At 45.2% G+C, this 23,281-nt stretch overlaps 1 protein-coding gene across 1 annotated transcript in view; it reads right to left on the bottom strand.

The window, feature by feature from the left end:
• The window catches only part of SH3TC2 (SH3 domain and tetratricopeptide repeats 2), a 52,851-nt gene that overhangs the window by 14,123 nt on the left and 15,447 nt on the right, over nt 1-23,281 (bottom strand). The window contains exons 4-12 of the mRNA XM_069484004.1: nt 21,456-21,561; nt 19,669-19,812; nt 18,411-18,612; nt 17,287-17,360; nt 16,083-16,278; nt 10,697-10,830; nt 8,063-8,104; nt 6,236-7,939; nt 5,948-6,128 (exon numbers count right to left, since the gene is read on the bottom strand). Coding sequence (XP_069340105.1) covers nt 5,948-6,128; nt 6,236-7,939; nt 8,063-8,104; nt 10,697-10,830; nt 16,083-16,278; nt 17,287-17,360; nt 18,411-18,612; nt 19,669-19,812; nt 21,456-21,561 — 2,783 coding nt within the window. The remainder of the gene's footprint in view (nt 1-5,947; nt 6,129-6,235; nt 7,940-8,062; nt 8,105-10,696; nt 10,831-16,082; nt 16,279-17,286; nt 17,361-18,410; nt 18,613-19,668; nt 19,813-21,455; nt 21,562-23,281) is intronic.

Genomic DNA, 23,281 nt, shown 5'->3' with positions numbered 1-23,281 from the left:
GGGCTGTGTGTATGTTCAGGAAACACCTGAGATTGTTATAAGTTAAGATGTTAATTATTACTCCCCAGGGTAACCACTAAGAAAATAACCAAAAGAAATATAGTACAAGAAATGACAATGGTACATTGGAATGGTCTATCAGAAAATATCTATTTGACACAAAAGAATGCAGAAGTGGAGAAATAGAAAAGCAAAAAAGATATAAGAGATAGAGAAAACAAATAGCAAAATGGCAGACATAAATTGTATCTTACCTGTAATTAATTAAATGTAAATATATTAAACACTCCAGTCAAAAGGTAGAGATTGGAAGAATGGAGTTAAAAAAATGTTTCTACTATATTCTGTCTACAAGAGATATGCTTTAGATTCAAAGACACAAACAGACTAAAAGTATGGAAAAAGATACATCACATGAACAGTAACCAAAGACAGCTAAAGTTGCTATACTATTGTAATAGCATATAAAAAGACCAAAATTGTCACCAAAGACAATGAAGGACACTTTATAGTGATAAAAGACTCAATCCATCCTGAAGACATAAGTAAAAACATATATGCACATAATAACAGAACCCTAAAACACAGATAGGAAAAGCTGACAGAATTAAAGGGAAGAATAGACAATTCAACAATAATTGGAGATTTTAATAACCAACTTGGCTAGAACAACTAGACATAAGAACAATAAAGAAATAGATGACTTTAACTATAATTAGACCTAACAGGTATCTATAGAACACCACACCAAGCAAAACAGAACACACATTCTTCTCAAGCACACATGGAACATCCTCCATGGATAGATCATATGTTAGGCCATAAACAAATCTCAATAAATTTAAAAGCAATGAAATTATACAAAGTACGTTTTCCTACCACAATGAAATGAAATTAGAAATCAGTAACAGAAAGAAATTTGGAAAATTCACAAACATGTGGAAATTAATCAACGTATCCCTAAATAACCAATGGGTCAAAGTAGAAAATACTTTGAGATGAATGAAAACAAAATCACAGCATACCAAAAGTTATAGAATGGAATAAAAGCAATACTCATAAGAAAATTTATGACTGTAAATGCTTATATTCAAAAAGAAAAAAAATCTCAAACCAATAACCTAACATTCCACCTTTAAATACTAGATAAAGAAGAGCAAAGTAATCCCAAAGCAAACAGAAGAAAGGAAATAATAAAGATTAGAGCCAAAGTAAATGGCATAGAGAATAGAAAAACAATAGAGAAAAATCAATAAAACCAAAAGTTTGTTTAAAAGATTTTTTAAAAATGACAGACCTTTGGCTAGTCTGATCAAAAATAACAAAGAGAGAAGAGACTCAGGAAATCAAATGGAGACAACTACAAACCTTACAGAAATAAAAAGGATTATAGGAGAATACTGTGAACATTTGCATACCAACAAATTAGATAATTTAGATGAAGTGGACAAACTCCTAGAAATACAAAAACTAACAAAATTGATCAAGAAAAAAATAGAAAATCTAAATAAACCTATAACAACTAAAGAAATTGAATTAGTAATGAAAAAACTCCTTACAAAGAAAAACACAGGCCTAAATAACTTCACCCCTGAATTCTACCAAATGTTTAAAGAATTATTATATATAGAAAATGGGCCGGGCGCGGTGGCTCACGCCTGTAATCCTAGCACTCTGGGAGGCCGAGGTGGGCGGATCGTTTGAGCTCAGGAGTTCGAGACCAGCCTGAGCAAGAGCGAGACCCCATCTCTACTAAAAATAGAAAGAAATTATATGGACAGCTAAAAATATATATAGAAAAAATTAGCCGGGCATGGTGGCACATGCCTGTAGTCCCAGCTACTCGGGAGGCTGAGACAGGAGGATCGCTTGAGCTCAGGAGTTTGAGGTTGCTGTGAGCTAGGCTAACGCCACGGCACTCACTCTAGCCTGGGCAACAGAGTGAGACTCTGTCTCAAAAAAAAAAAAAAAAAATATATATATAGAAAATGGTTACAATTCAATAGTAAAAAGGCACCTAATACAGGATCTCCCAGATACATAGAACAAATTCTACTAGAGCTAAGCAACGAAAAAAATAATAGCATAGTATTAATAATTGCTGGGGACTTCAACACCCCACTATCAGAGCTGGCCAGATCATCAAGGCAGAAAATAAATAATGAAACACTGGACTTAAATGAGACCCTAGAACAAATGGACCTAAGAGATATTTACAGAACATTCTACCCAAAATCTACTAAATACACATTCTTCTCATCAGCACATGAGACATTCTCCAAGACTGATAATATCTTAGGCCACAAAACATGTTTCAACAAATTTTAAAAAATCAAAATCATACCATGTATCTTCTCAGACCGTAGTGGATTAAAACTAGAAATCAATTCTGAGAGTAACCCTCACTTCTACACAAAGTCATGGAAATTAAACAACTTGCTACTGAACAATTATTGGGTCAATAATGAAATTAAGATGGAAATCAGAAGATTCCTTGAACTGAACAACAAAGGAGACATCTAAACAATAAAAAGAGAAACAATCCAATTTAAACATGGGCAATTACTTGAACAGACATTTCTCCAAAGGTATACAAAGGGCCAGTAACCACATGAAACGACAGGTTAGGGAAATGTGAATTAAAACTGCAATGAGATACGATTTCACACCTACCAGGATGGCTAAAACAAAAAAGACAACCATTAACAAGTATTGGGACCGTGAAAATGTGCTGAAATGGGATAGGGGTGATGGTTACACAGCTCTGTGAATATGCTAAAAACTCAATTGCACACTTTAAAGGCCGAATTTTGTGGTGTGTTAATTAGACCTCAATAAAGCTGTTATTAAGAAGATCCAGATCCGGCTCGATGCAGGAAACTCTTCTATAACACAAGATTTCTGAATCATCAGCCTCTGCTTGAATACATATAAAGATAACTGCCAACTCCCTCATGGGTAGACTACTCCGTTTGTGGATAGTTTGGATTTTTTTTCCTAACCATTGAATTCCCCAACACCTACCGCAGTGCCTGTCACGTCAGAAGGGCTCTTGTAATGTGATAAAACACTGGATCAACATTTCATAGTGACATTTTTAAATGAAAAAGAAATCAAGTAACGAACAGTATATTATGTAACAGAAATTTTATCATGATCCCACTTACGTAACTAAAACATGAGCATATTATATTTAATATATCTAATACTTATTTAATATAGAGAATGACAATATATGCCAATATATTTGATATTCATAAGCATGAAATATTTTTTGATGGATATTTAAAAGTCTCTAAGTAGTTACTTCAGAAGAGTCTTGTGGAAAACGAAATTCAGAGAGGGCCTTTATTTTTCAACTTATAACCTTCAATACTGGTTTAATTAATGTTTTTTATCTTAAGCAACTATTTGATTTTCGGAAAAAAATGCTTTCCTCGTTTGGGTGCAAATCCCTGATATTCTAATTCATTCTGCGTGATTTGCTTCCTTACTGGTGGAGACTCCCTAAGACGAGACCCACTGTGTTCTATGGCTAGTATAATCTAGGCCAGTATCTCCAAAGAGCTATTAGAACGGACATCTGAGTTTCCATTTATGGCATTCTGACTACTGTGGTTGTCACTAAAGACCAGAGAGCCTACCTCCAAGCTGTAAGCACGTTTGTTTCACACCTGAGTCCTGAGTAAAGGAGAGACAGACTCCCCCAGGCAAACTCCCCCATTCCCCATCTCAATCGTCAGCCACCCAGTCAGCATATAGCTGCAGCTCAAGGGCTGTGAGCTGGTGAAATTAATAAGTAATTAACCACTTGGCTGCCCAACACACACATACTATATGTCTGCTCTGTGCCCACCTCTGTGCTAGACCTAATGTCTGCCCCCAAGAACTTCTGAACATACTGTAGAGTATTTCAAATGCCAAAGGCTTAGCTCTTTGATCTCAAAGTCCCCCTAGAAAACCTACAACTTTAAGCATTTACCCCCCAAACTAAAAACCCTTCAGAAGCAGCAGGAATTCTGCTACTAACATCCAGTGAAGCTAGCTGGTCCCAGACTCAACACTTTAGAACTGGAAGGTACCTGATTCGATTTAACTTTATAAATGGAGTAACCAAGAGGAAAAGTGACTTGCTTCAGGACACGCTAGCAGGCCATGGCAGAATCAAGTTTCCTGGCTCCTCTCCCAGCTCTCTGGCTGCCAACTTCCTGCAGGGACTCCTTGGGCCCTCTGCAGCCCCACTCCTGTCCTCGTCGCCACCACCTAAGGACAGTGACTCTGCACACTGCCTTCAATAAGGCCTCTACGGTCCATGTCCACAGTGTGCAGGGCTTTCCCTCTGGCTTCCCCCCTAGGATTTCAGTGGTTTTAGACAATTGCACGTGGGGAGCAAAGGATGGCAGCAGGCAGGTGATGGCTGAGAGCAGTATTCAAGACTGAGTTCGCACAGCAGCGAGAGGTGGCAAAAAGCCTGACGTGTATGTGCCACCCTTGCTCCAGTCCCTTAGACTCCACCTTTTCCAAAGCCCAGCCCTACACGATGCTTCACCACGAGCACGACTGTGCCGTCTCTATGGTTAATTCGGGCCTGCCTTCTGGATCTGCTCCAGAAGCATCCAAATTTCTGGGGTGCCTGGAGCCTCCCTTCCCCTCACATGCTGCAGGGATCCAAAACTCCCTCCCTAGACTGAAGGCAAAGACAGTGGGAGGTTGGGAGGGCACCTGCTTCTTGTAAGAGAAGAAAGGAGAGAGAGAGAGAGAGAGAGAGAATTTGTTATCTGATTACTCATTGTTCAAGTGCCCAATTACCATGTTGCCTAGAAAGCAAAAAATGTCATTTAATTAGCCTCTCCTCAACCACCTTCTCTGCTCAACAGCAGCAATTATCCCTGCTCTATTGTAGAAGCCATTCATAATTACAAATACAATATTACAATGCAAATCTGTTGCAAAGTGAAATTGAAAATCTTGCAAACCACGTAGGATTAAATGGAATCAATTTGAGGCTTGTTACAGAGCAGAACTATAGGCTGCCCACTGGCAAGGAGGATTAAGCAGCATTAGACCAGTGAAGAGACAAAGAAGAGAAAATCAGCAGGACATGGCAAGATTTAAGTGCAAATAATTTGAATATCAAAGAGTTAAAAGGCCTTTTGGTTAAATGGTCACATTCCGGTATATTTTTGCAAAAATGAGGCTTTTTGAGACACTGCTGAAAAGTCAATCACAAAACAAAGAATGTCTCATTGTGCTATTATGCAATTTGATCAACACAAGTAAGCCAAAAAGTCAACACTCTTTCTTTTATTGTATGTTTATTCTAAGACTTGGTGCATAGTGGCAATCATAATTTAAGTATTCCTAACTAAAAGGTGAAATTAAATGTCATTTAATAATCTCCAGTTTCATTTTAAAGGTAAGGTCTCCATTGAACTTTTCTTGCAATGAAATTCTACACCCCACCTTTCAGTGGATTTATTTAGGTTAAGTGTCCTTTCTTTAAAATCAATTGTCTTCAGGTAACAAAGACCTCCTGCAGGTTCCTCCATCCTAGGTCTAACTGCTCCCTCTCTGAAGAAGCACCCTCAGCCACGGTCCTGCGAGGGGTAGTTATGGAAACACACAGGTAACAGTGGCGAAGTTATCGTTAGTGTTCCAAGAGTTCCATGAGCATGAACTCGCTTATTCCTCACAGTAACACTATAAGTTAGATGCCATTATCATCCTCCTTTCACTGATGAGGAAACTGAGGCACAGAGAAATTGACTTGCCCAAGGCCACACAAGCTAATCAGTGACAGATGGCACCATGCGTGGCTGCAGAGCCCCTGCTGTTATGCACGATGCCTGTGCCATACGCATTTGGACTTAACTTCCAGAGAGAAAGAACCCTGCTGCTCCTTAAGGGAGAAAGCTGCTTCTAGGATGGTCCCTGAGCCCAGACTCACCTGGCCGTATTCAGGTTCCGGTAGAGCTGCCCGAGGGACGCCAGCAGCCTCCCCTCCATCTCCCGGTCCCTGAGCTGCTGGACCAGCGCCAGCCAGTGCTCATGGTAGGTGATGCATGCCTCAGGATTTGGGGACACGGAGCTGTAGAAATGGCAGAGGGATTTGGTGACCTGAAGCTGACCTGAACATAAAGCAGGGACATGAATGAGATGACCTGACACAGGAGACGGGCAAAGCTTGCTCCAACACTTTTCTCTATCGCTTTTCGGCAGCGCGGGCTATACTCACTCTTCAGGTGTTGATGTCTTAAGCCAAACAGCAATGCCATTTCATAACAAAGGCGGCCCTGGGCCAGCTGGCCTCCAGAAACCAGAACTTGGGCCAACCAGAGAAGCACCTGTACCAATTCCATGTCCGTCTCCTTGCTGGCTTGGAGTTCGGAATAGAGTCGGACAGCCTGTAGGAGATAGTCCCTGGCCGGCTGCTGAGTCCAGGACTTAAGGGTCAGGTGGCCAAGATTGGCCATAGTCACTGCCTGGTTACGCACATCTCCCACCTCCCGGGCTCTATTCAAGGCCCGGAGATAGCTCTTGGCTGCCCTGTTCACCCGGCCTTCACCTTGAAGTGCAAGTCCCAGGAGGTTATGGACCACTCCCTTTTGGGTGACACTCTCTGTCTCCTTCAGGGAGCACAGCAGTGGCTCAAGGATATCCAAAGCCTTCTTCGCCTGGCTGGCTAGGAGATGGGCCCACGCCAGGCAGAGGGAAGACTCAAAGGCCTCCTGCTCCCCCAGCAGCTGCCCTAGCGCCAAGGCCTGGCTCAGGTAATGTATGGCCCCGTCGGGAGACCTGTGCTGGAGGTACGTCTTGGACAGGATGAGACACAGGGCTCGCTGGGTGCTCCAGTCTGCCTTTTCCTCACAGCTGGCCAGCGCCTGCCTGAGTGTGGGGCAGGCCAGGGTGGAAACGTCGCCCCAGTGTGGGGAGGGAACACCGAGGAGCTTGGTGGTGTTCTGGAGGACCAGGTGGACCTGCCAGATAGGAAGAGACATCCCTTGGGCACTCTGGGTACCACGCTGCCGGACGGAGGCCACTGCAAGGTGTGGAAGATACTTCTTGTCATACAGAAAACTCAAGATGGTGGCCACAGCCTCTGAGGCCTGAGGGTGTCCCGAGAGGAGCTGCAGGCGCTCTGCAAAGGGCAGGACCTCCTCGTGGCGGCCCAGGCTTAGCAGCAGCCGGACGGCCAGAAAGCAGGCCCTGGCCTCCAGGGGGCTGCTGCCGGCCACAATCGCCTGGCGCAGCACGTAGGCCACCACGTCGAGCTCGTTCTTGGCACTGCACTCCCGGTCCGGCAGGCAGACCAGCAGGGCCCCCGCCTTCTCCAGCAGGGCCGAGCCTTTGTGCCTCAGCCTCTGCTTCAGGTAGATGGCAGCCAAGTTGACGTACAGAGCGGCCACCAAGGATAGGTCCTCAAACGCCCCGCTGAGGATGTGGATGGCCTCCTCGAAGTACACCCTGGCCTGAGAGAGTTTGACCTTCCTGATGCTCAGCCGACCCAGGAGGAAGCAGAGCCGGGCGTGGGCCCAGGTCATGTGGCTCCTCTTGGCCCACTTCCTCGAGGCCTCCAGGTAGGCCACCAGCTCGTCCTCCTCGGAGAAGCTGTAAAAGGAAGAGGTGAGGAAAGAGAAGGAGAAATCGTAGAGGCTCTTAAAGTGGTCGGCGTAACCCTCGTGATCCAGGAAAGCCAATATGGGGGCAAAGTTCTCAGCCTCCTCCTCCTCCTGACCAGTGCTCAGGTCCACGAACAGTTCCGGGTCGTCCAGGTCATCGGGCTCGGGCAGGTGGTAGCTGTCGGAGGCAGCCGAGAGCAGCTCCTCCTCCTCCTCCGGGCTGGAGTCCTCGGAGCTGCTGCACCGTCTGGAGCCCGCGGCCGGATGCTCCTCCCAGGCTCGGCCGGACCCGGCCTCCCTGAAGCCCTCGGGCTGGGATGCTGCGAGGACGGGCAAAGCTGAGCAACCCCGCACACCTGCAATGAAGACGGCCGCTCTCAGCAAGAGGACAGGCGTGCTGTCCTCGGGGACTGCAGGTCAGGCTCAGCACCATCTCTACTCACCGCTCACGTCGTTTGGAAGATTCTGGATGGATTCAAACCCACCTAGGTAGAGAGGAAGGACAGGCCTGGTGTTAGGTCAGAATGGGCCACCATGCCTCTACCTCCCCAGACTGGTGAGTGGCCCTTAGGGCCGTCATTAAAGAACAAAGCCCAATTGTCCTGTTTAATCCACGCACTTTACAGTCAAGGACTGAAGTAGAAAGAAAACCCAGAGTCAGAGAAGAAAAGCTGGAAACACAAGCTCTGTGCTAAGAGGCATGCGTGGGGGGGCGGGGGCGGGGAGGGGTGGACAGTAGAATCTGAAGGCCAGAGGGACGTGGTTCCCGAGGCTCTTGGTGAGTTTACGGTGGAGCCGGGGCAGAGCTCCAAGTGCAGCACTCGCGGCAGCATCCGGCGCAGCCTCCCCTTCCCAAGGGCGCCGTGTGTGTCCTTCCTTCTCCCACTCATTCATCACACGCTCGGCAGACACGTGTCCAGTGGCCGGTAAACCTGCTGGACTTGTGCCTCGGAAAAGTGGCAGGACCGAGGGGCCAGAAGTGAGGGGTAAAGAATACAGAGCAAAGATGCATCTGAGGTCCCCAGTTTTGTTCCCTGAAGTCACTTAGTGGGAGGAGGTGGGGAAGGGGGAGTCTGGAGCCGTTTTTAGACATTTTGAGTCAGAGGCACCCGCAGGAGCAGAGAAGGAAATCGGTCTGGAGCCGAGGAGAAAAGCTGAGAGGTTCAGATACAGATCTGTGACCCGCAGCTGGTCACACGGAGCTGGGCAGAGCCCCAGGACTAAATGTGATCACGCAGGTGAAGCATTTGGAAGGAGAGAAAAGCCACAGGGGAGGGAGGGAGGCGGGACTCACTAATAGCCCGGAAGAACACAGGCTTTGCTGGCAGACAGTGGCCAGTGGAAAGGCACAGTCAGAGAGAAAAGGGGAGTCACGAGGGCCATGGCGACTGCGGCAGAGCCACCTAGCACCACCAAAATGAAATTAAACTAGCTTAGAACCAGGGAGACACCTTGGGTTTGGCAGTGAAGAAGTGACTGCTCTTGGCTAAAGCAGCCACAGTGGAACGCGGAGGTGAAGGCCAGGTTCACACACCACAGCACGGCAGCTGCTGGGAGAAGATTCTACCTCTTCTGGGCAGAGAAGCACCAGCTGTCTGGGCCCCCACTCTGGCTTCTCCAGTGAACTTTGAGGACCGGCAGGCCCCTCGCCAATCAAGCCTTTTCCTCCTGCTCTCCGGGGAGGCCTTCTGCTGTGACTGTCATTGCAGATACTCAAGATTGGCTCAGGAGAGCTGTTCACGTGCCCTGGCCTTTCTGATATTGAGGGGCACACGCCAGTATCACTGCCACCATTTCTCTCCAGGCCAGGACACTGAGAGCACAGATGGAACATGGGTTACAAAGTGGCACCCGCTCTGGGAGGAGGCATTACAGAGGGCGTTCCTTCCCTGGGGGGCTGGGATGTACCAACAAGACGCCCTCGGTGCTGGGGCAGCTGCGCGACCACAGGCTGCAGCCTGCGCCCAGCAGTGCTGCCATGTGTCCCCTGGGGCCTGGGCCTGGATCTCTCCCAACCACTGGATCAACAGTTGGCAGGACTCTTTGATCCAAGTCTGCCGCCCAGCAGACCTCAGCTCCCACCCCCTGGTCACTGCCCACACTCCAGCTTCCTGGCTCAGCCTCGTGGAGCAGCGCGGTCTGCTGGGGCAAGAAAGCTCCGCTGGGGCTGGTGCTGACGCCCGGGGCAGGCGCTCTCACGAATGCCCCTTGTGCATCGACACGGCCTCCAACTCGCCTCTCTTCTTTCGGGAGGTGGCCTGAGGGTCCTTTCTGCACAGTCTCTGGCTGTACCCATGAAACGTGGCCCCCTAGTCTGGCCACACAGTAGTAGACATAACATCATCATACTAAAGAGATGGGAGAAGCCAAACGCCTTCCCCAAACCACCGTCAGTGAGTGAATGTACTTCCCGACACTGGGCAGTGGGCCGTCAATAAAGGGAAGGAAATGAGCATCATTCACTCACTCCTTCACACACAGCTGAAAGCTGCGCTGAGCGCTCAGCACCCCCCGCCCACCAAAGGATCAGTGACATTTCATGCCGGGGGCAGCGTGGTGACGTGGACTGCCCTACCCCGCAGCTAGGGGAGGGCAGTTCTTACCCTAGCTCAGGCACTAAGTCACTTGGGCCTTGGTTTCCCAATCTGTAAAGCGTGGGGGGCAATCACCTCTTCAGGCCCTTCCAGCTGTAACATTCCACAACCCCACTTTTGTCCTGGGGGACCTGCTTCAGCCCTAGAAGGAGGGACCTCAGCCACGACTCAGGAAGTCTTTCTTCCCCCAAATGTAGGAAGGAAGGCCCAATACAGCTGCCTACCCTTGGTACAGGTGACTTGATTTCATCCTATCTTAGAGCTTCTAGGCAACACGTTCCGTGCAACCCAAGAATTATCTGACACCTAAAATGAAATGCTGCTAATCAAATATGATCCAGGTCATCAGCTGAACGGTGGCCATGGCCCCAAATTCCTGAATGGGATTAGAATTTAGAGGTATTTTATTCCTGGTTAGGGACACCCTCTCGATCTCAAGGAGCCTGAGACAGTCTGCCGAGGGGGTTTGAGGACCACACTCACTGAGCCGGTAGACGGATGTGATGTCAGTGCGGGCGAGGGTGTGGAGAGAGCTGGCACACTCGGCCGTCCTGTCGCTTCCCAGGGCCCACAGAGAGCATCTTTCCTCGTCGCTGAGAAAGGCGGAGGTCCTGCTCCTGCAAAGCACACAGAGCCTGAGCGGTGCAAGGTTTCACACTCAATCCCGTCTTCTTTCTGCACGAGGAGGCAGTGAGGGACATCGAGAAGCCATCGACCCATTTGCTCATAGCTGAAATTGGGGTCCTCAGCTCACTCCCGCCCTGCGCTTGCACCGTCAGGGCAATAGAGCCACCAGCACCTCGTGCACGGAGAACTGAGCAGGGCGGTTGCCAAGTAGGTCAGAGGGGGGATGAAAAGACCCCTCCTTCAAAACTCCATCTCCCAAGAAACACGAAGCCCCTTCTCTCAACCCCTACCCATTTGGGGGACCACATGGTGCCTGTTTTTAATAGAAGAAAGAGGAATTTGTTTCCCCTAAATGTAAGGGTTGAAGAGGGACCATTAAAAGAAGTTTCTTTGTCCCTAGAGTATTTCAAGAAAAAGTTATGGATAGGTGATATAATCTAGAGGAACAATGAAGAAAGTCTGACTATGGTTAGAAGAAATCTTTCTCAATTGTTGAGACGTGATTCTATGACATAGAACAGTTTATGTGACACTAGAGAGGATTATATTAACAAATTGCTAAGAGGTGGGAAGTGGGTAGAAGGGGGGTCAGGAGCGGGTAAGAAATGATTATAAATAATAGATCATTATACGCACTATGTATAAACGAATTGTTAAAACTGATTTGCTTACTGAAGATTTGTTATAGAATTAAATAATTTGGAAACTAGGAGTGCCTTAGAAACTAGAAGTTCAGATAGATAAAAGCCAGTATCTATCTGAACATTATTTCAGTTCTAAATAGAGATTGTTTTATGTTGGAATTCATTTTTTAAAACAAAATTAGCTTGGAAGCCCAAGAGTTACTAACAGTTAATACTTCAGGGATATTTATGATGAATCAGACACTGTTATCTCGGTTAATCCACGCAATTGCTGTATGAGGCAGGCACTATTCTTAGCCCCTTTTGACAGGCAAATAAACTGAGGCACAGCAAAATGAAGTCAGTGCTCAGGGAGTGGTAGAGGAGGACGTAAGAAGAGCGTCTCTAAAAACAGGGTTCAGGGAGGGGATGGGACAGGGCTGCTGTGGTCGGCCATTTACCATTTGTCCCCGAAGTTCAGATAAATGCAGTTTGAAAGCCGAAGGTGAGAAAACTAGCGGCTTATACGAATTGCTCAAGGTCACACCACTAATTAGTGGCTGAAGTGGCACTAGAGCCACATCCTGACATCTGGCCCAGGGCTCTTCCCACCACCTTCACGGAGCCCCCAGCTCTCTGGCCTGATCTCCAGGTTCTTCCCAGCACTGTGAAAGCTTCAGCCCCAAAACAGCATGTACTGAAATCTACAACTAAATTCAGTTGGGATTAAAAAAATATATAACATAGGATCCCAAATTTTTGTAGAACTCTTAAATCTTACAAAGTGTTCCTAAATTTACTGTATCACTTACTCTTCATAACAACCCTATGAGGTGAATTTTAAAAATCCATGTTTGTAGGTGAAGAAATCAGTTCAGAAAGGTTCAGTGACATGCTCAGCATTGCACAGCTAGAAAGTGGTAAAGCTGAGACGGAAACGGGAGGTCTTCTACCTCTGTGCCCAGGACCTCACAGCTGATTTGCTGACGTCCAAGTTCCGGGTATTTAGAGAGAGTTCTAGGAAGCTGGACAGGTTACTCGAGGGATTTCCAAACATGAACACTGGGTTAGAAGAATATGGCCAAGCTCCTGGCAATCTGGCAGGCTGAAGTGCTCTACAGGAGCTACGCTCCCCAACACACACACAAAAATCCTGGATAAATGCAACCAACGTGGATGTTTGAATACATACTTTCACTTTAAAGAAAGAAAGGGAAATCCCTGGGAGCCAGAAACAAAAGGAGAAACCAAATTCAGGTTGGTAGGTGAGAGCAGATGGTCTAAAGACCCTGGAGGTTTCATCTGGGACACTGACCCTCAAAGCTGGGGCTGACCTTATAATGCCTCCCAGGGGCAGAGGTGATTTTGGATCTCTGTGAAGCAGGGAGCTGAATTAAGCCCCCTACATAAAGCCTGGAGTCTGAAAAGGATGAAACTCTCATAAAGAGGGGATTGGGAAACTTCTTCCTACCTGTCCAGAACACACTTTCCATCTGTCTAAGTCCCTGGAAGAAAAACTCAAACAGCTAGGCCCACACCATGGGGAGGTGTGGGGTGTGAATTTGCACTGCACGGTGTAGATACCACTTTCAATGAACTTAACATTAAAAAGTCTGTCCTGGATCATGAGTTCCTAAGATCCCAGGAAAAGCAAATGCAAAATCTCCTCTGCAGGGAGGTTTTCTTCAGTCCAGGATTCATGCAAAGTCCATCTTCTAAAATGATGAAAATTAGTTCCCATAACAAAAACTACCGACTGCACAAGAAAATGAACTAATCACAAAGAGAACCAGCATATGCACAAATTGGTTAATTAACACTATAAAAACTAGAAATGACAGTAATCTGAAGAATAACTTACAATAAACATGGTTAAAACAATGAAATAAAAAGAATAAATAGAAGCTGCAATGAAAAGATGAAATATTATAAGGGGAAACAACCATATGTGAAAAACAGCAAAATACAAAGTCTAGAAATGAAAAACAAAAGCATGGAAATTAAAAACGACATGGATGGGTTAAATAGCAGGCTTAGTCGTAGCAGAGGGGAGAACTAGTGAAACTGAAGATCATGTTGAGAAAATCAACCAGAATGTAGCCTAGAGTGACAAAAAGATGAAAAATATAAAAGAATTAACTGAGCGAGATTGAGGATAGAATGAGCCCAACATACCTCTAATAGGAATTCCAGAAGAGAGACTAAAAAGAATGAGAGACAGGCAACATTCAAAGGAAGAATGACTGAGAGTTTTCCAGAATTGAAGAAAGACATGAGTCTTCAAATTGAGGAAGCACACCAAGTCCTGAGCAAAATAAATAAAAATATCATTTTTAACAAAATGTCCATTTGTTTAAGGTTATAGGTCTTAGAATTTGTCTGTTTCTTCTAATCCTTCTTTCTAGGTTTAATTATCTATTATGAATGTTCAATTTCATGGGACGAAAGATTTAAATATAAAGGATAAAGACATAAATTAATTAAGTAAAAACAAAAATGTAGAAGAAAATAATCAAGGTAAATGCTCTAATTAATGAAATGTTATTATAGAAAATAAAGAAATAATAAAGATGGTCAAGAAAAGAAAAACTGATTCTCTGAAAAAACTAATAAAATGGAGAAATCCCTGGCAAAATGGATTTGCAATTTTATATGAATAGTTATTTTTTCTCCACACTTTGAAGGTACTATTCTATACCTAGCTAAATTATCATTCAAGAATCTATTTTAAGTATAATTAAGACAAACAAGGATTGAAGATTGAGAATATTTATAACCCACAGATCTCCACTGAAATAACTACTACGTGATGTACTTTATGAAGAAAGAAGTGGACAATTTGCTATAAACATATAACAGAATATATCACATCTGACATATAATTTACAAAACAATTGTAAAACATCAATGACAAAAAGAAAATCTTTAAAAAAAAAAAAAATAACCAGTAAGAAAAAAAACTGCCTACCTGCAAAGAGGTGGCTATGACACTAACAAAATTCTCACCAACAAAAATAGATGCCCACACGAAATTAAGTCATAAAGAAGACACAGATAAACAATATAAAGAATAAAAGAGGGATATAACAAAAAAGATATAATTTTTTAAATTTTAAATACTATAAAATATTGGCTTTTCTCCTATGTTCTTTTTTCTGGTTTAAGTGCATTAATTTATCAATATGACTTATTTTTTAATTTAAATATATATATACACACACACACACACACACACTTTAGGGAGTAATACACCAGCACAAAGAGAGAACCTACAGGAAGAGGCTGGAGACTTTAGCAAATGCTGAGACCTTCAGAAACGCAATACCAAATGAACATAGGCCAAGAGTGCCCTCCAGTGGCCAGACAGGGAATAGCGCATACACTTTTAGGTGATTTGTCATTCTTCTAAGCTCAGAATCTATCCCCTGATGGCTGTTTCAGGGACGTCTACTATCTAGAGAGTGTTCTGAGGGGCACACAAAGAGCCAGTTCTCCTCTCTTCTCCTTCTTTGACCCCTTCCTGCTTCCTGACTCATCTTCCCCTTCTGTACCAGATGTGCAGTCTCTGGTGCATTGGGTCCCACAGCTGACCAGGTGCAGGCCAGCAGATGACACTGTGGACACAAGGAGAAAGTCGTACTGCCACCTCATGTGACACAGGGGATGCTGCCCTCCAGTGTGACAGTGTACCCCTTACCACTAAGCCAGCTAAAATGTGATAATTAAATTAGTGGTACTGAGTTACTGTCCTTTGGGGCAAGGTGTGAGGTGCAAAAGTCTTTCATGAAATCTGACACTTGCCCCCAATATCCTATTACAACTGCCTCTCAAAGATGACCATGCACAACAGTGACAAGAACAAGAACGATAAGAGCTAATGCCCACTGATCATACACACACGCTGTGCCAAGCACCATTCTAAGTGCACAGGCTTCTACTGTTTCCTGGCCCCGTGCAGGAAGCCCACCTCAGGGACACTGGCAATACCCCCACTCCCTGCCCCTCCGTGACAGCGTGGGTGGGACAGGCTGGCCATCTGCTGATTGGCCAGGCCCATAGGTCTGCTCCTCAGAACAAGCCCTTCTGGATTCCAGGCAGAAAGAGTAAAGGAGGCACCCTGCTCTCCTAGCCGACATGGGCTGCACACATTAAGCTTTTAGCCTGAGAACTGAATGAGTGAAGACCTGCATGAGACCAACCCCCAGCCCCACACGGAAGGGGAATGTCGGCTCACCGAGCTGGTAATCTATTGCTCCCTGTACCCGTCCTTTCCTTGACAGGGCCCCTGGGTTGGATGGGGTGAGAGGCAGGAGCCAAGCACCAAGACTGCACTCTCGGTGCCCAACAGCAGGCCCTGGGTCTTGGGGCTGTGCCTCTCCTTGCTCAGAGGAAGGCCGCAGTGACCATCGGTTGCAGTGAACTGAACTGACCCATTCCCTGATCACGCCCTCACCGCCACCCCCGCATCCCTCTCTGTGTCAGCCTTGGCTGTCAAAATGTACTTGTCTGGCTCCGTGTTACCAGGGCACCCCTGGAGACCACCTGCCGATCTGCTCAGAATAGGGAGGGACCCCCGGGAAGGCGGCGCAGCTGCACGACATACTCACTGCCACACTCACAATGGGGAATAAGAACCAGGATCCACGTTCCTGGTGGGAACAAAGCCCACTTCTCCTGAGCCCAGCGACTTTCCGATGAACCACGGGAGCCCAGGTATGATAAAGCCGATGATCTCGATGCTTTCTCCTCGGCGGAAACTCATTTCATCCTTTTCTTCCGACTCATAATCCTTCAAGGCCTTACATCGTCCCCTGCCTGTGGGAGAGAGCACACAGGTCAACCACGCACGGCATAAACAGCTGAGCCTTCCACTACCTTCCAATGGAGCATGAAATGAGGGCTTCCCAGACATTAGAATTTCAAGAGCCAGTAAAATTTCACACACATACGCGCGCACACACACACACACACACAAATTAACAGAAATGGCACAAAGCAACGGGCTTTTCATTTTGGCAAACTAGGACCTTTTAAAAAGAATTACAATGTACTTTCCATGTTTCACAGAAGGAAAAATGTTTTAACAAACGTAAGACAGAGATTCTCAGAATACTGGCTGCGCCGTAAAACTGAATAAACATAGCTTATGGAAAAGTGGAAAGCTCACGACATTGTCCTGGCTTGTCTGACTTTGCCACTGTTATGTAAACACTGTGTCACGGTTGGCGCAAATCCAAGACCAGCATGTGCAAATCATTATACCAGATGATCGCTACATGAACTCCCAGCTCCTTGGGCCACTCTGACCCTCAGTCTCCCCAGCTGCAAAATGGGGATAATAAGAATACCTGATGCTTATAAATATTAGGAGGAATCAAAAAGATAAAATGCACAATGCCTGGTACCTAGTCGACCCTCAGTAAATGTTAGCCTCATTATCGCTGGTGGAGTAAAAAGCTACTGATGACCCAGAAGAATCCAGCCTTCAGGCCACATTTGGCTCACAAAAACATTTAATGTGGCCCACACTAGGCTTTTTTTTTTTTACCCATATATCTTGAAATCCCCGTCATCCCTGCCGTTCTCCGCATCTGCACGTCCTGCCTGCCCTGCAAACATTTGTATGTGCAGCCCTGGATTGAGATCTCTCGTGTCCCAGGCAGGGAAACCCACGCGTACACACAGAAACTGGCTTCCTTAAACCCAATCAGTAGCAGAGGCGAGACAGGAATTCACATCACCTGACTCCAAACCTGCAGATAAAATTAGGAGGCAGGACAACATCATCTTCCTAACAATACTATGTTTTCAACTCCGCCGTACCGATCTGATAGGAGCCTGTCCAGTCCCTCTTCCTGGAAAGGCCACAGCTTCCTGGATAATTCTTTAGGAACCATCTGCCAATGGAAACATTGGGTTTGCAAACGTGGATTTCAAAAAATTACAGCAATGAACAGAATAGTCTGTTAGAATGATGATGATGGTAAGTATTGTTATTTCTCATATTCTAATGATGGCAAACATTTATTGAGAACTTACTGTATACCAAGCACTGTGAAAAAGAGAGAAGTTCAGCAGACCTGTGCTGTTTTCTGGCTCTGCAATCAGTCTGTCAGTTAAATAGCTAACAAACAGACCCTTTACGTTCGCACGGTCAGATTCTCTGCCAGAGCCACGCACAGCGTCCACAGCCTGGGATAATGTTCATTGTCACGCTATATTTTGCAGTTTGCAATACCTTCCAGCAGGGATTCTTAAACTTAAGTGTGAAAAACATTCTCCCAGCCTGAGCAAGAGCGAGACCCCATCTCTACTAAAAATAGAAAGAAATTATATGGACAGCTAAAAAAATATATATAGAAAAAAAAAAAAAATTAGCCGGGCATGGTGGTGCATGCCTGTAGTCCCAGCTACTCGGGAGGCTGAGACAGGAGGATCTCTTGAGCTCAGGAGTCTGAGGTTGCTGTGAGCTAGGCTGATGCCACGGCACTCACTCTAGCCTGGGCAACAGAGTGAGACTCTGTCTCAAAAAAAAAAAAAAAGAAAGAAAAAGAAAAACATTCTCTAGGGTGCTTACTTAAACTACATATTCCTGGACCTAACCCTGAAAGAGTCTGAGGAGGGCCAGGGAGTCTAAATTTATAGTAAAATCCCCAGTGATGCTGACACACTTGGTCCCCAGGCCATTCATTGAGAAACAATGCATTAGAGGACAGGTGGTATATGTCCTCCTAGGTACAACGTCCATCTGAAATTTAGAGTTGTCTCTAATTTCATCAAATTGTGCAAACCTTAATGGTTAAAAAAAAATACAGAAAGACAAAAGGCCACCCCGATTCTGTTGTCTCCCCTGCACTGGGGATGCCACACGAAAGCACGCCTGCTCTGTCCTGTGCGGACCTCAGTCTGCTCGGAGACCCGCTCCCCGGAGGCAGGTGGCTACTCACTGGTGGAAAGGGAGAGGCAGGGGCTCCAAGGCTGACACCGGCACCAGGCCCCGCTGGCCCGTCACCAAGGACACACCTTCCCACTCAGACCCTCCTTCGGCTGTCTTCACCGAGATTAACTCGTCCTTGCAAAGTGCCAAACACTCTCCTTCCTTCTCCGCTGGCTGAGCCACGGAGAACGTGGCTCTGCAGAAGAACTGGCCTGCAGATGATGAAAAAAGCAGCAACTTTCTAAGGAGTGGCAGGAAGTGAAAAGTGAAAAGACGCAACGCAATGTGTCTATCCAGAGCCCAAATAATTTTCTTCCTGGGAGTAAAGTGGGCAGTCCAGGGACAGGCACTGCAAGAGGTCCTTGTGATCCCAGGAAAACTGGTACAAAGAATAAAGCCACTAAAAGGGGATTCACTGAGAATAGACACCAAAATTTCTGAGTAATTTGTGAGAATAAAGCTTACTTGGGACTTGACCTTGAGAAAGAGATGAAATAAAAACTTACAAAGATATGTTTATGTTTAACAGAACTTCATTTATAACTGCAACTTCATGCTTAATCTTAGAACCAATGAAAAATAAATTGACTTGGGTGAATATAATTATTCCAATGACGTTTCATAATAGCACAATATGAAATTCTTTTCGTCATACATGATTCATGCAATGCAATCATAATCATTTTTGCAAAAATCTCATATGCAAATCTGGCTCTTTCAATGTGTCTGTTATGTCATCAGGCTTGTCCAGCTTGGTTGTCAACTGGGGGTGGTGACAGATGAGGGGGGTGCTTGAAGGGGTTCCTCAACATCACTTTCCTCGATTTCATGAACTACTTCAAGTTTTGCAAGATTTACATGTTTATTTTACAATCAAATTATATCACATGTTTAGAGACGTGTTTCTCAATCTTAGATACATATTAGAATCGTGTGAGAAACTTTCCAAAACGTGCCAATGCCTGGGCCCCCACCCCCAGAGAGTTCATGGGTTTAGGCATTAACCGGTGTGGGCATCTGGCAGGGGCATCTTTGTAAAACTCCCCAAGCAGTTGTAACATCACTCAGTGAGACTGACAACACAGCTGTTCATGTGATGTCAGTGTTGAACTAAGAGGCATGTTTGAAGTACTGTTATAATAGGTGGGTTCATTGGTGACAATTTCGTGTTTGAATGACTTTTGCCTTCCTTTGTATCCTACTTATTTTAGGGCCTTGGATAGCAAATATGCAGATAAGACCCCAGCCCCAGCCTCACACCTGCTCACCTTCCTGTATCAGGAGTCCCAGGTGGATTGTTTCCAGGTGTTTATCATCTACGGACACTTGGATCTCTGTGTCCTCCACCAGTCTGCAGTTGAGCCAGTACTTGTGGTCAAAGAGGAGATGCTCCAGGCATGTGGACACGTAGCCTAGGAAGTCAAGCCAACAAGATTCCTGAGCACAATGACACCTGCCATTAGCTGAGCACAGAAGAGGTGAGCAAGCTCCCTCCTGAACCCCAGGAGGAACCCCGATCCCCAACCTGCCATTTAACTGGAAGTAGAGTAGCATAAGATGGGTAGCTAGACATTTCCTAGAATGAATTCATTCTTCTCAGCCTCTGTTGGGAAATATAAGTCATTTTTAAATATTATTTACCATTTTCAACATATTGTGGGTCTTCATAAATGCATGAGATGACCAAACCCAACTGCCTTTTTCTAATACATCCATGGAGATCTCTAAGTTTACTGTGTTGACTCGGGGGGTTCCTAGTACCCTCTTCAAGTTCCCCTGACCTGAGGTTCAAATTCCTGTGCCCCCGATGATGCCGTGGCTGAGAAGAGCTCCAGGGCCCACAAAGGAGTCAGGACTCGCTTCCATGTATCAATACACACTCTGCCCCTGCCCCTCCTGCAACACCAGTAAGCTCTCTCCTGTTAGAAGCAGACTACAAACCATGTACATTGCAAACATATAATAATTATGTGTAGTATTTTAAACATGCCTATGAACATGAATTATTTGTATTAAAATGTTTCTTCTTTTGAGGCTTCCTCTTTTTCTTACGATCCAAAAACCTGTCTCTTTCCATTCTGACTGTCCATTGTACTGATTTAAGACTTGTGTATCTTCTGTAGTTGCACTTCTTGAACTTAAAATGTGGATACTCATTCAGTAGGTTTGGGATAGGGCTTGAGATTCTACCTTTATAGCAGGGCCTGTATAACGCCCACGCAGCTGGTCCGTGGAGCAGAGTTTGAATGGTGAGGATCTCTAATGGTCCAGAAGGAGATATGTAGTGTGGAGAGCAGAGAATCCCCAAGACCATAAGAGGAGAAGTTGTACGTTCCAGCCATGAGCCACCTTGCCCCTCCACCCCTGCACAGCATCTCTCCCTGTGTACCATGCATGGAACCCAGCATTTTCTGGGAGACGTAAAATGAGCATCAAATCAGGGAGGCCTCTTACTTTGCTTGGCTTTGCTTTGTAACTGTAACTTCCCTATCGGCAGTTCTTCTCTCTGGAGAAGGCAGGTGAGCCATTTATCACCACCATGGTGCTGATGCTGTGCCCCAGCGTCCTTCTTTACCTTCTAGAAAACCCCGCCGCCCGAGGCTGCTGTAAGCAGATAATCTCATCTCTTTCTTTGACTCTTTTCCAAATACATGGGATAAAGCATCTGGAACTTTACTATTTCAAGCAGCTACTTTAATCTTACCCAAGATTAGTTCCCTGTTTTAAAAAAAAAAATCAACTTCACATCTATCTCAGTACTTTGAATTTAATAGAGGCCCAATAACTGATTGCCAAGTGATTGGTTATCTAATAAAAAAAGATCTCCCTGGACACAAAGAAGCGAACCTCCTCATATGGCATTTTGGAGTTAACAGTTAATATTTGCTTTAGACTTAGTTTCAGGCAGTGTGTGATATTCCAGACATTAACCATCAATCTTAGGGCTCTATCTCTTTTAATTATCAGAGCCTGGCCAATTCCTTCATGTCAACCCCTACCAGTTGGCTGAACTGTGGAAGTAGATCCTCCTCCACCCACCTGCTTTGTGTCATACCTAAATTAAGGTAGGTGGAGAACTTCCAGATTTCCTCCATGGTCTTGAAGGTGATGAGGAACTGGGCCCTCTGGGACTGGATACTGACCAGCCTCGCGGAGAGGTCCTGAACAAAGAGAACAACGGGTCACCCTAGGATGACAGAAGCATCCCCTTGGCAAACTCACATATGCACCAAATGCTTTGTAGGAGCTTCTTGATTGTGGCATTGATTTTTACATCAGCGCACCACACACACACACACACACACACACACACACACAGATGGAAACAACCTGAATATTCATCAACAGGAGACTGGGTTAAAGGGAGCGCAATTTATCCATACAGTGAAATATTATGGTATTATACAGCCACAAAAAAGAATGAAGAAGTTCTTTGTGTGCATACAGCCTCCAAATATAACACTGCTGTACAACTACAGCGACAAAAGAAGCCAGGGTGAGGAACTGCGTACGGAGAATGCTACTTTTTGTGGGGGGAAAAAAAGCGTGTGGGGGAGAGTAGAGGATGATTCATAGAAGGCATCTTGGAAGCAAATTTGATTATGAATCTGTGTCTAATGATTATTTTTATAAAGCTGACAAACAGAAGAACCAAAGCACATAAAAATAAAAAATCATTCCAAATCCATCCTCCTAGAGATCACCAATGTTAACACCTTCGTGTATTAACTTGGAATCTTTTTTCCTACACAAGTTTCCATAGAACAATTTTACATAAAAAGAATCATATTACATAAGTTATTTTGCAATCTTTTGTTGCTAAAAATAATATTTTATGAACCATCTCCCGTGTCATTAAGTAGTCTACATTATTTTTAATGGTTGCCTTTACCACTTTTGCACTCAACATAATTGACTTTTATTTCCTTATGGTTTCACATTTGGACAGTTTTATATTTTTTAACATCCTAAATGGTACTGCAATAAACATCCTTTGTGCACATCCTTAATTGTTTTGACAAAAGTGATTTCAAGAAGTACCACTGGGAACACAAGGATACGCACATTTCCAATCCTAAAATGCAGGCACCCTGCTGCCCTCCAGAAAGGTGTTCTGATTTACATGCTCACAAGCAGAGCAACAGGAGGCCTTTCTAATACCTGAGAAAACAGGCCTGAATCACTGCCAGACTGGTTTTCCCCTAAATCTCTGTTGCTTGTCCAAGCCCCTGGAGTCAGCTATACCTAGAGATGGTGAGAACATCCCTCCCCCGGGCCAGGTCCTGCCATCAATACCAACCTCCTGAGCGGTATCAGGAGGGAACCTTAGGGGAAGGAGAAGACGGTATAAGAATCCCAAGGAAGAGCCCTTAGTTCAGCAAAGTCGGAACTCTGGGGTTCTGCCACCCCAGACCCCAGGAGGCCCCAGATCCTTGGCAGATACAGATCCCATAATCAGGGAAGGGGTGGGTGCTAGGTGAAATTGATTTACAGAGAAGTTATTGCGCACCAGGCACTGCACGAAGCGCTTTACAAGCAATACCTCATCTACCTCCCACAACAGCCCTATGAAGAGAATGCAATGACAGTATTTAACCCCTTCGAAGATGCACTTTTATCACACTTAACCACTTCTGAAATAAAAGATGACGAGGCATGGCATCACTCTTAACTGGCAGCATTTGTTTTCTTTCTTGGAGTTGCATAAAATAATGGCACATTTTATAATCAATGGCATCTTAGGTCTAATGAAAAATGCTTTATCCCTGTTTTGTACTCAAGGAGGTCAACGCACAGAGAGGTTAAGTAACTGGCCCAGGGTCACCTGCAGGAGTAACTGATTAGATCTCAGATCCAGCAGACTCCAGGCCTCAGCTTCAG

The sequence above is a fragment of the Eulemur rufifrons genome, chromosome 10 (genome assembly GCF_041146395.1).
Source record: "Eulemur rufifrons isolate Redbay chromosome 10, OSU_ERuf_1, whole genome shotgun sequence".
Classification (NCBI taxonomy): Eukaryota; Metazoa; Chordata; class Mammalia; order Primates; family Lemuridae; genus Eulemur; species Eulemur rufifrons.
The sequence above is the reverse complement of the archived record's forward strand: the minus strand, read 5'-3'. Positions and strand labels throughout refer to the sequence as shown.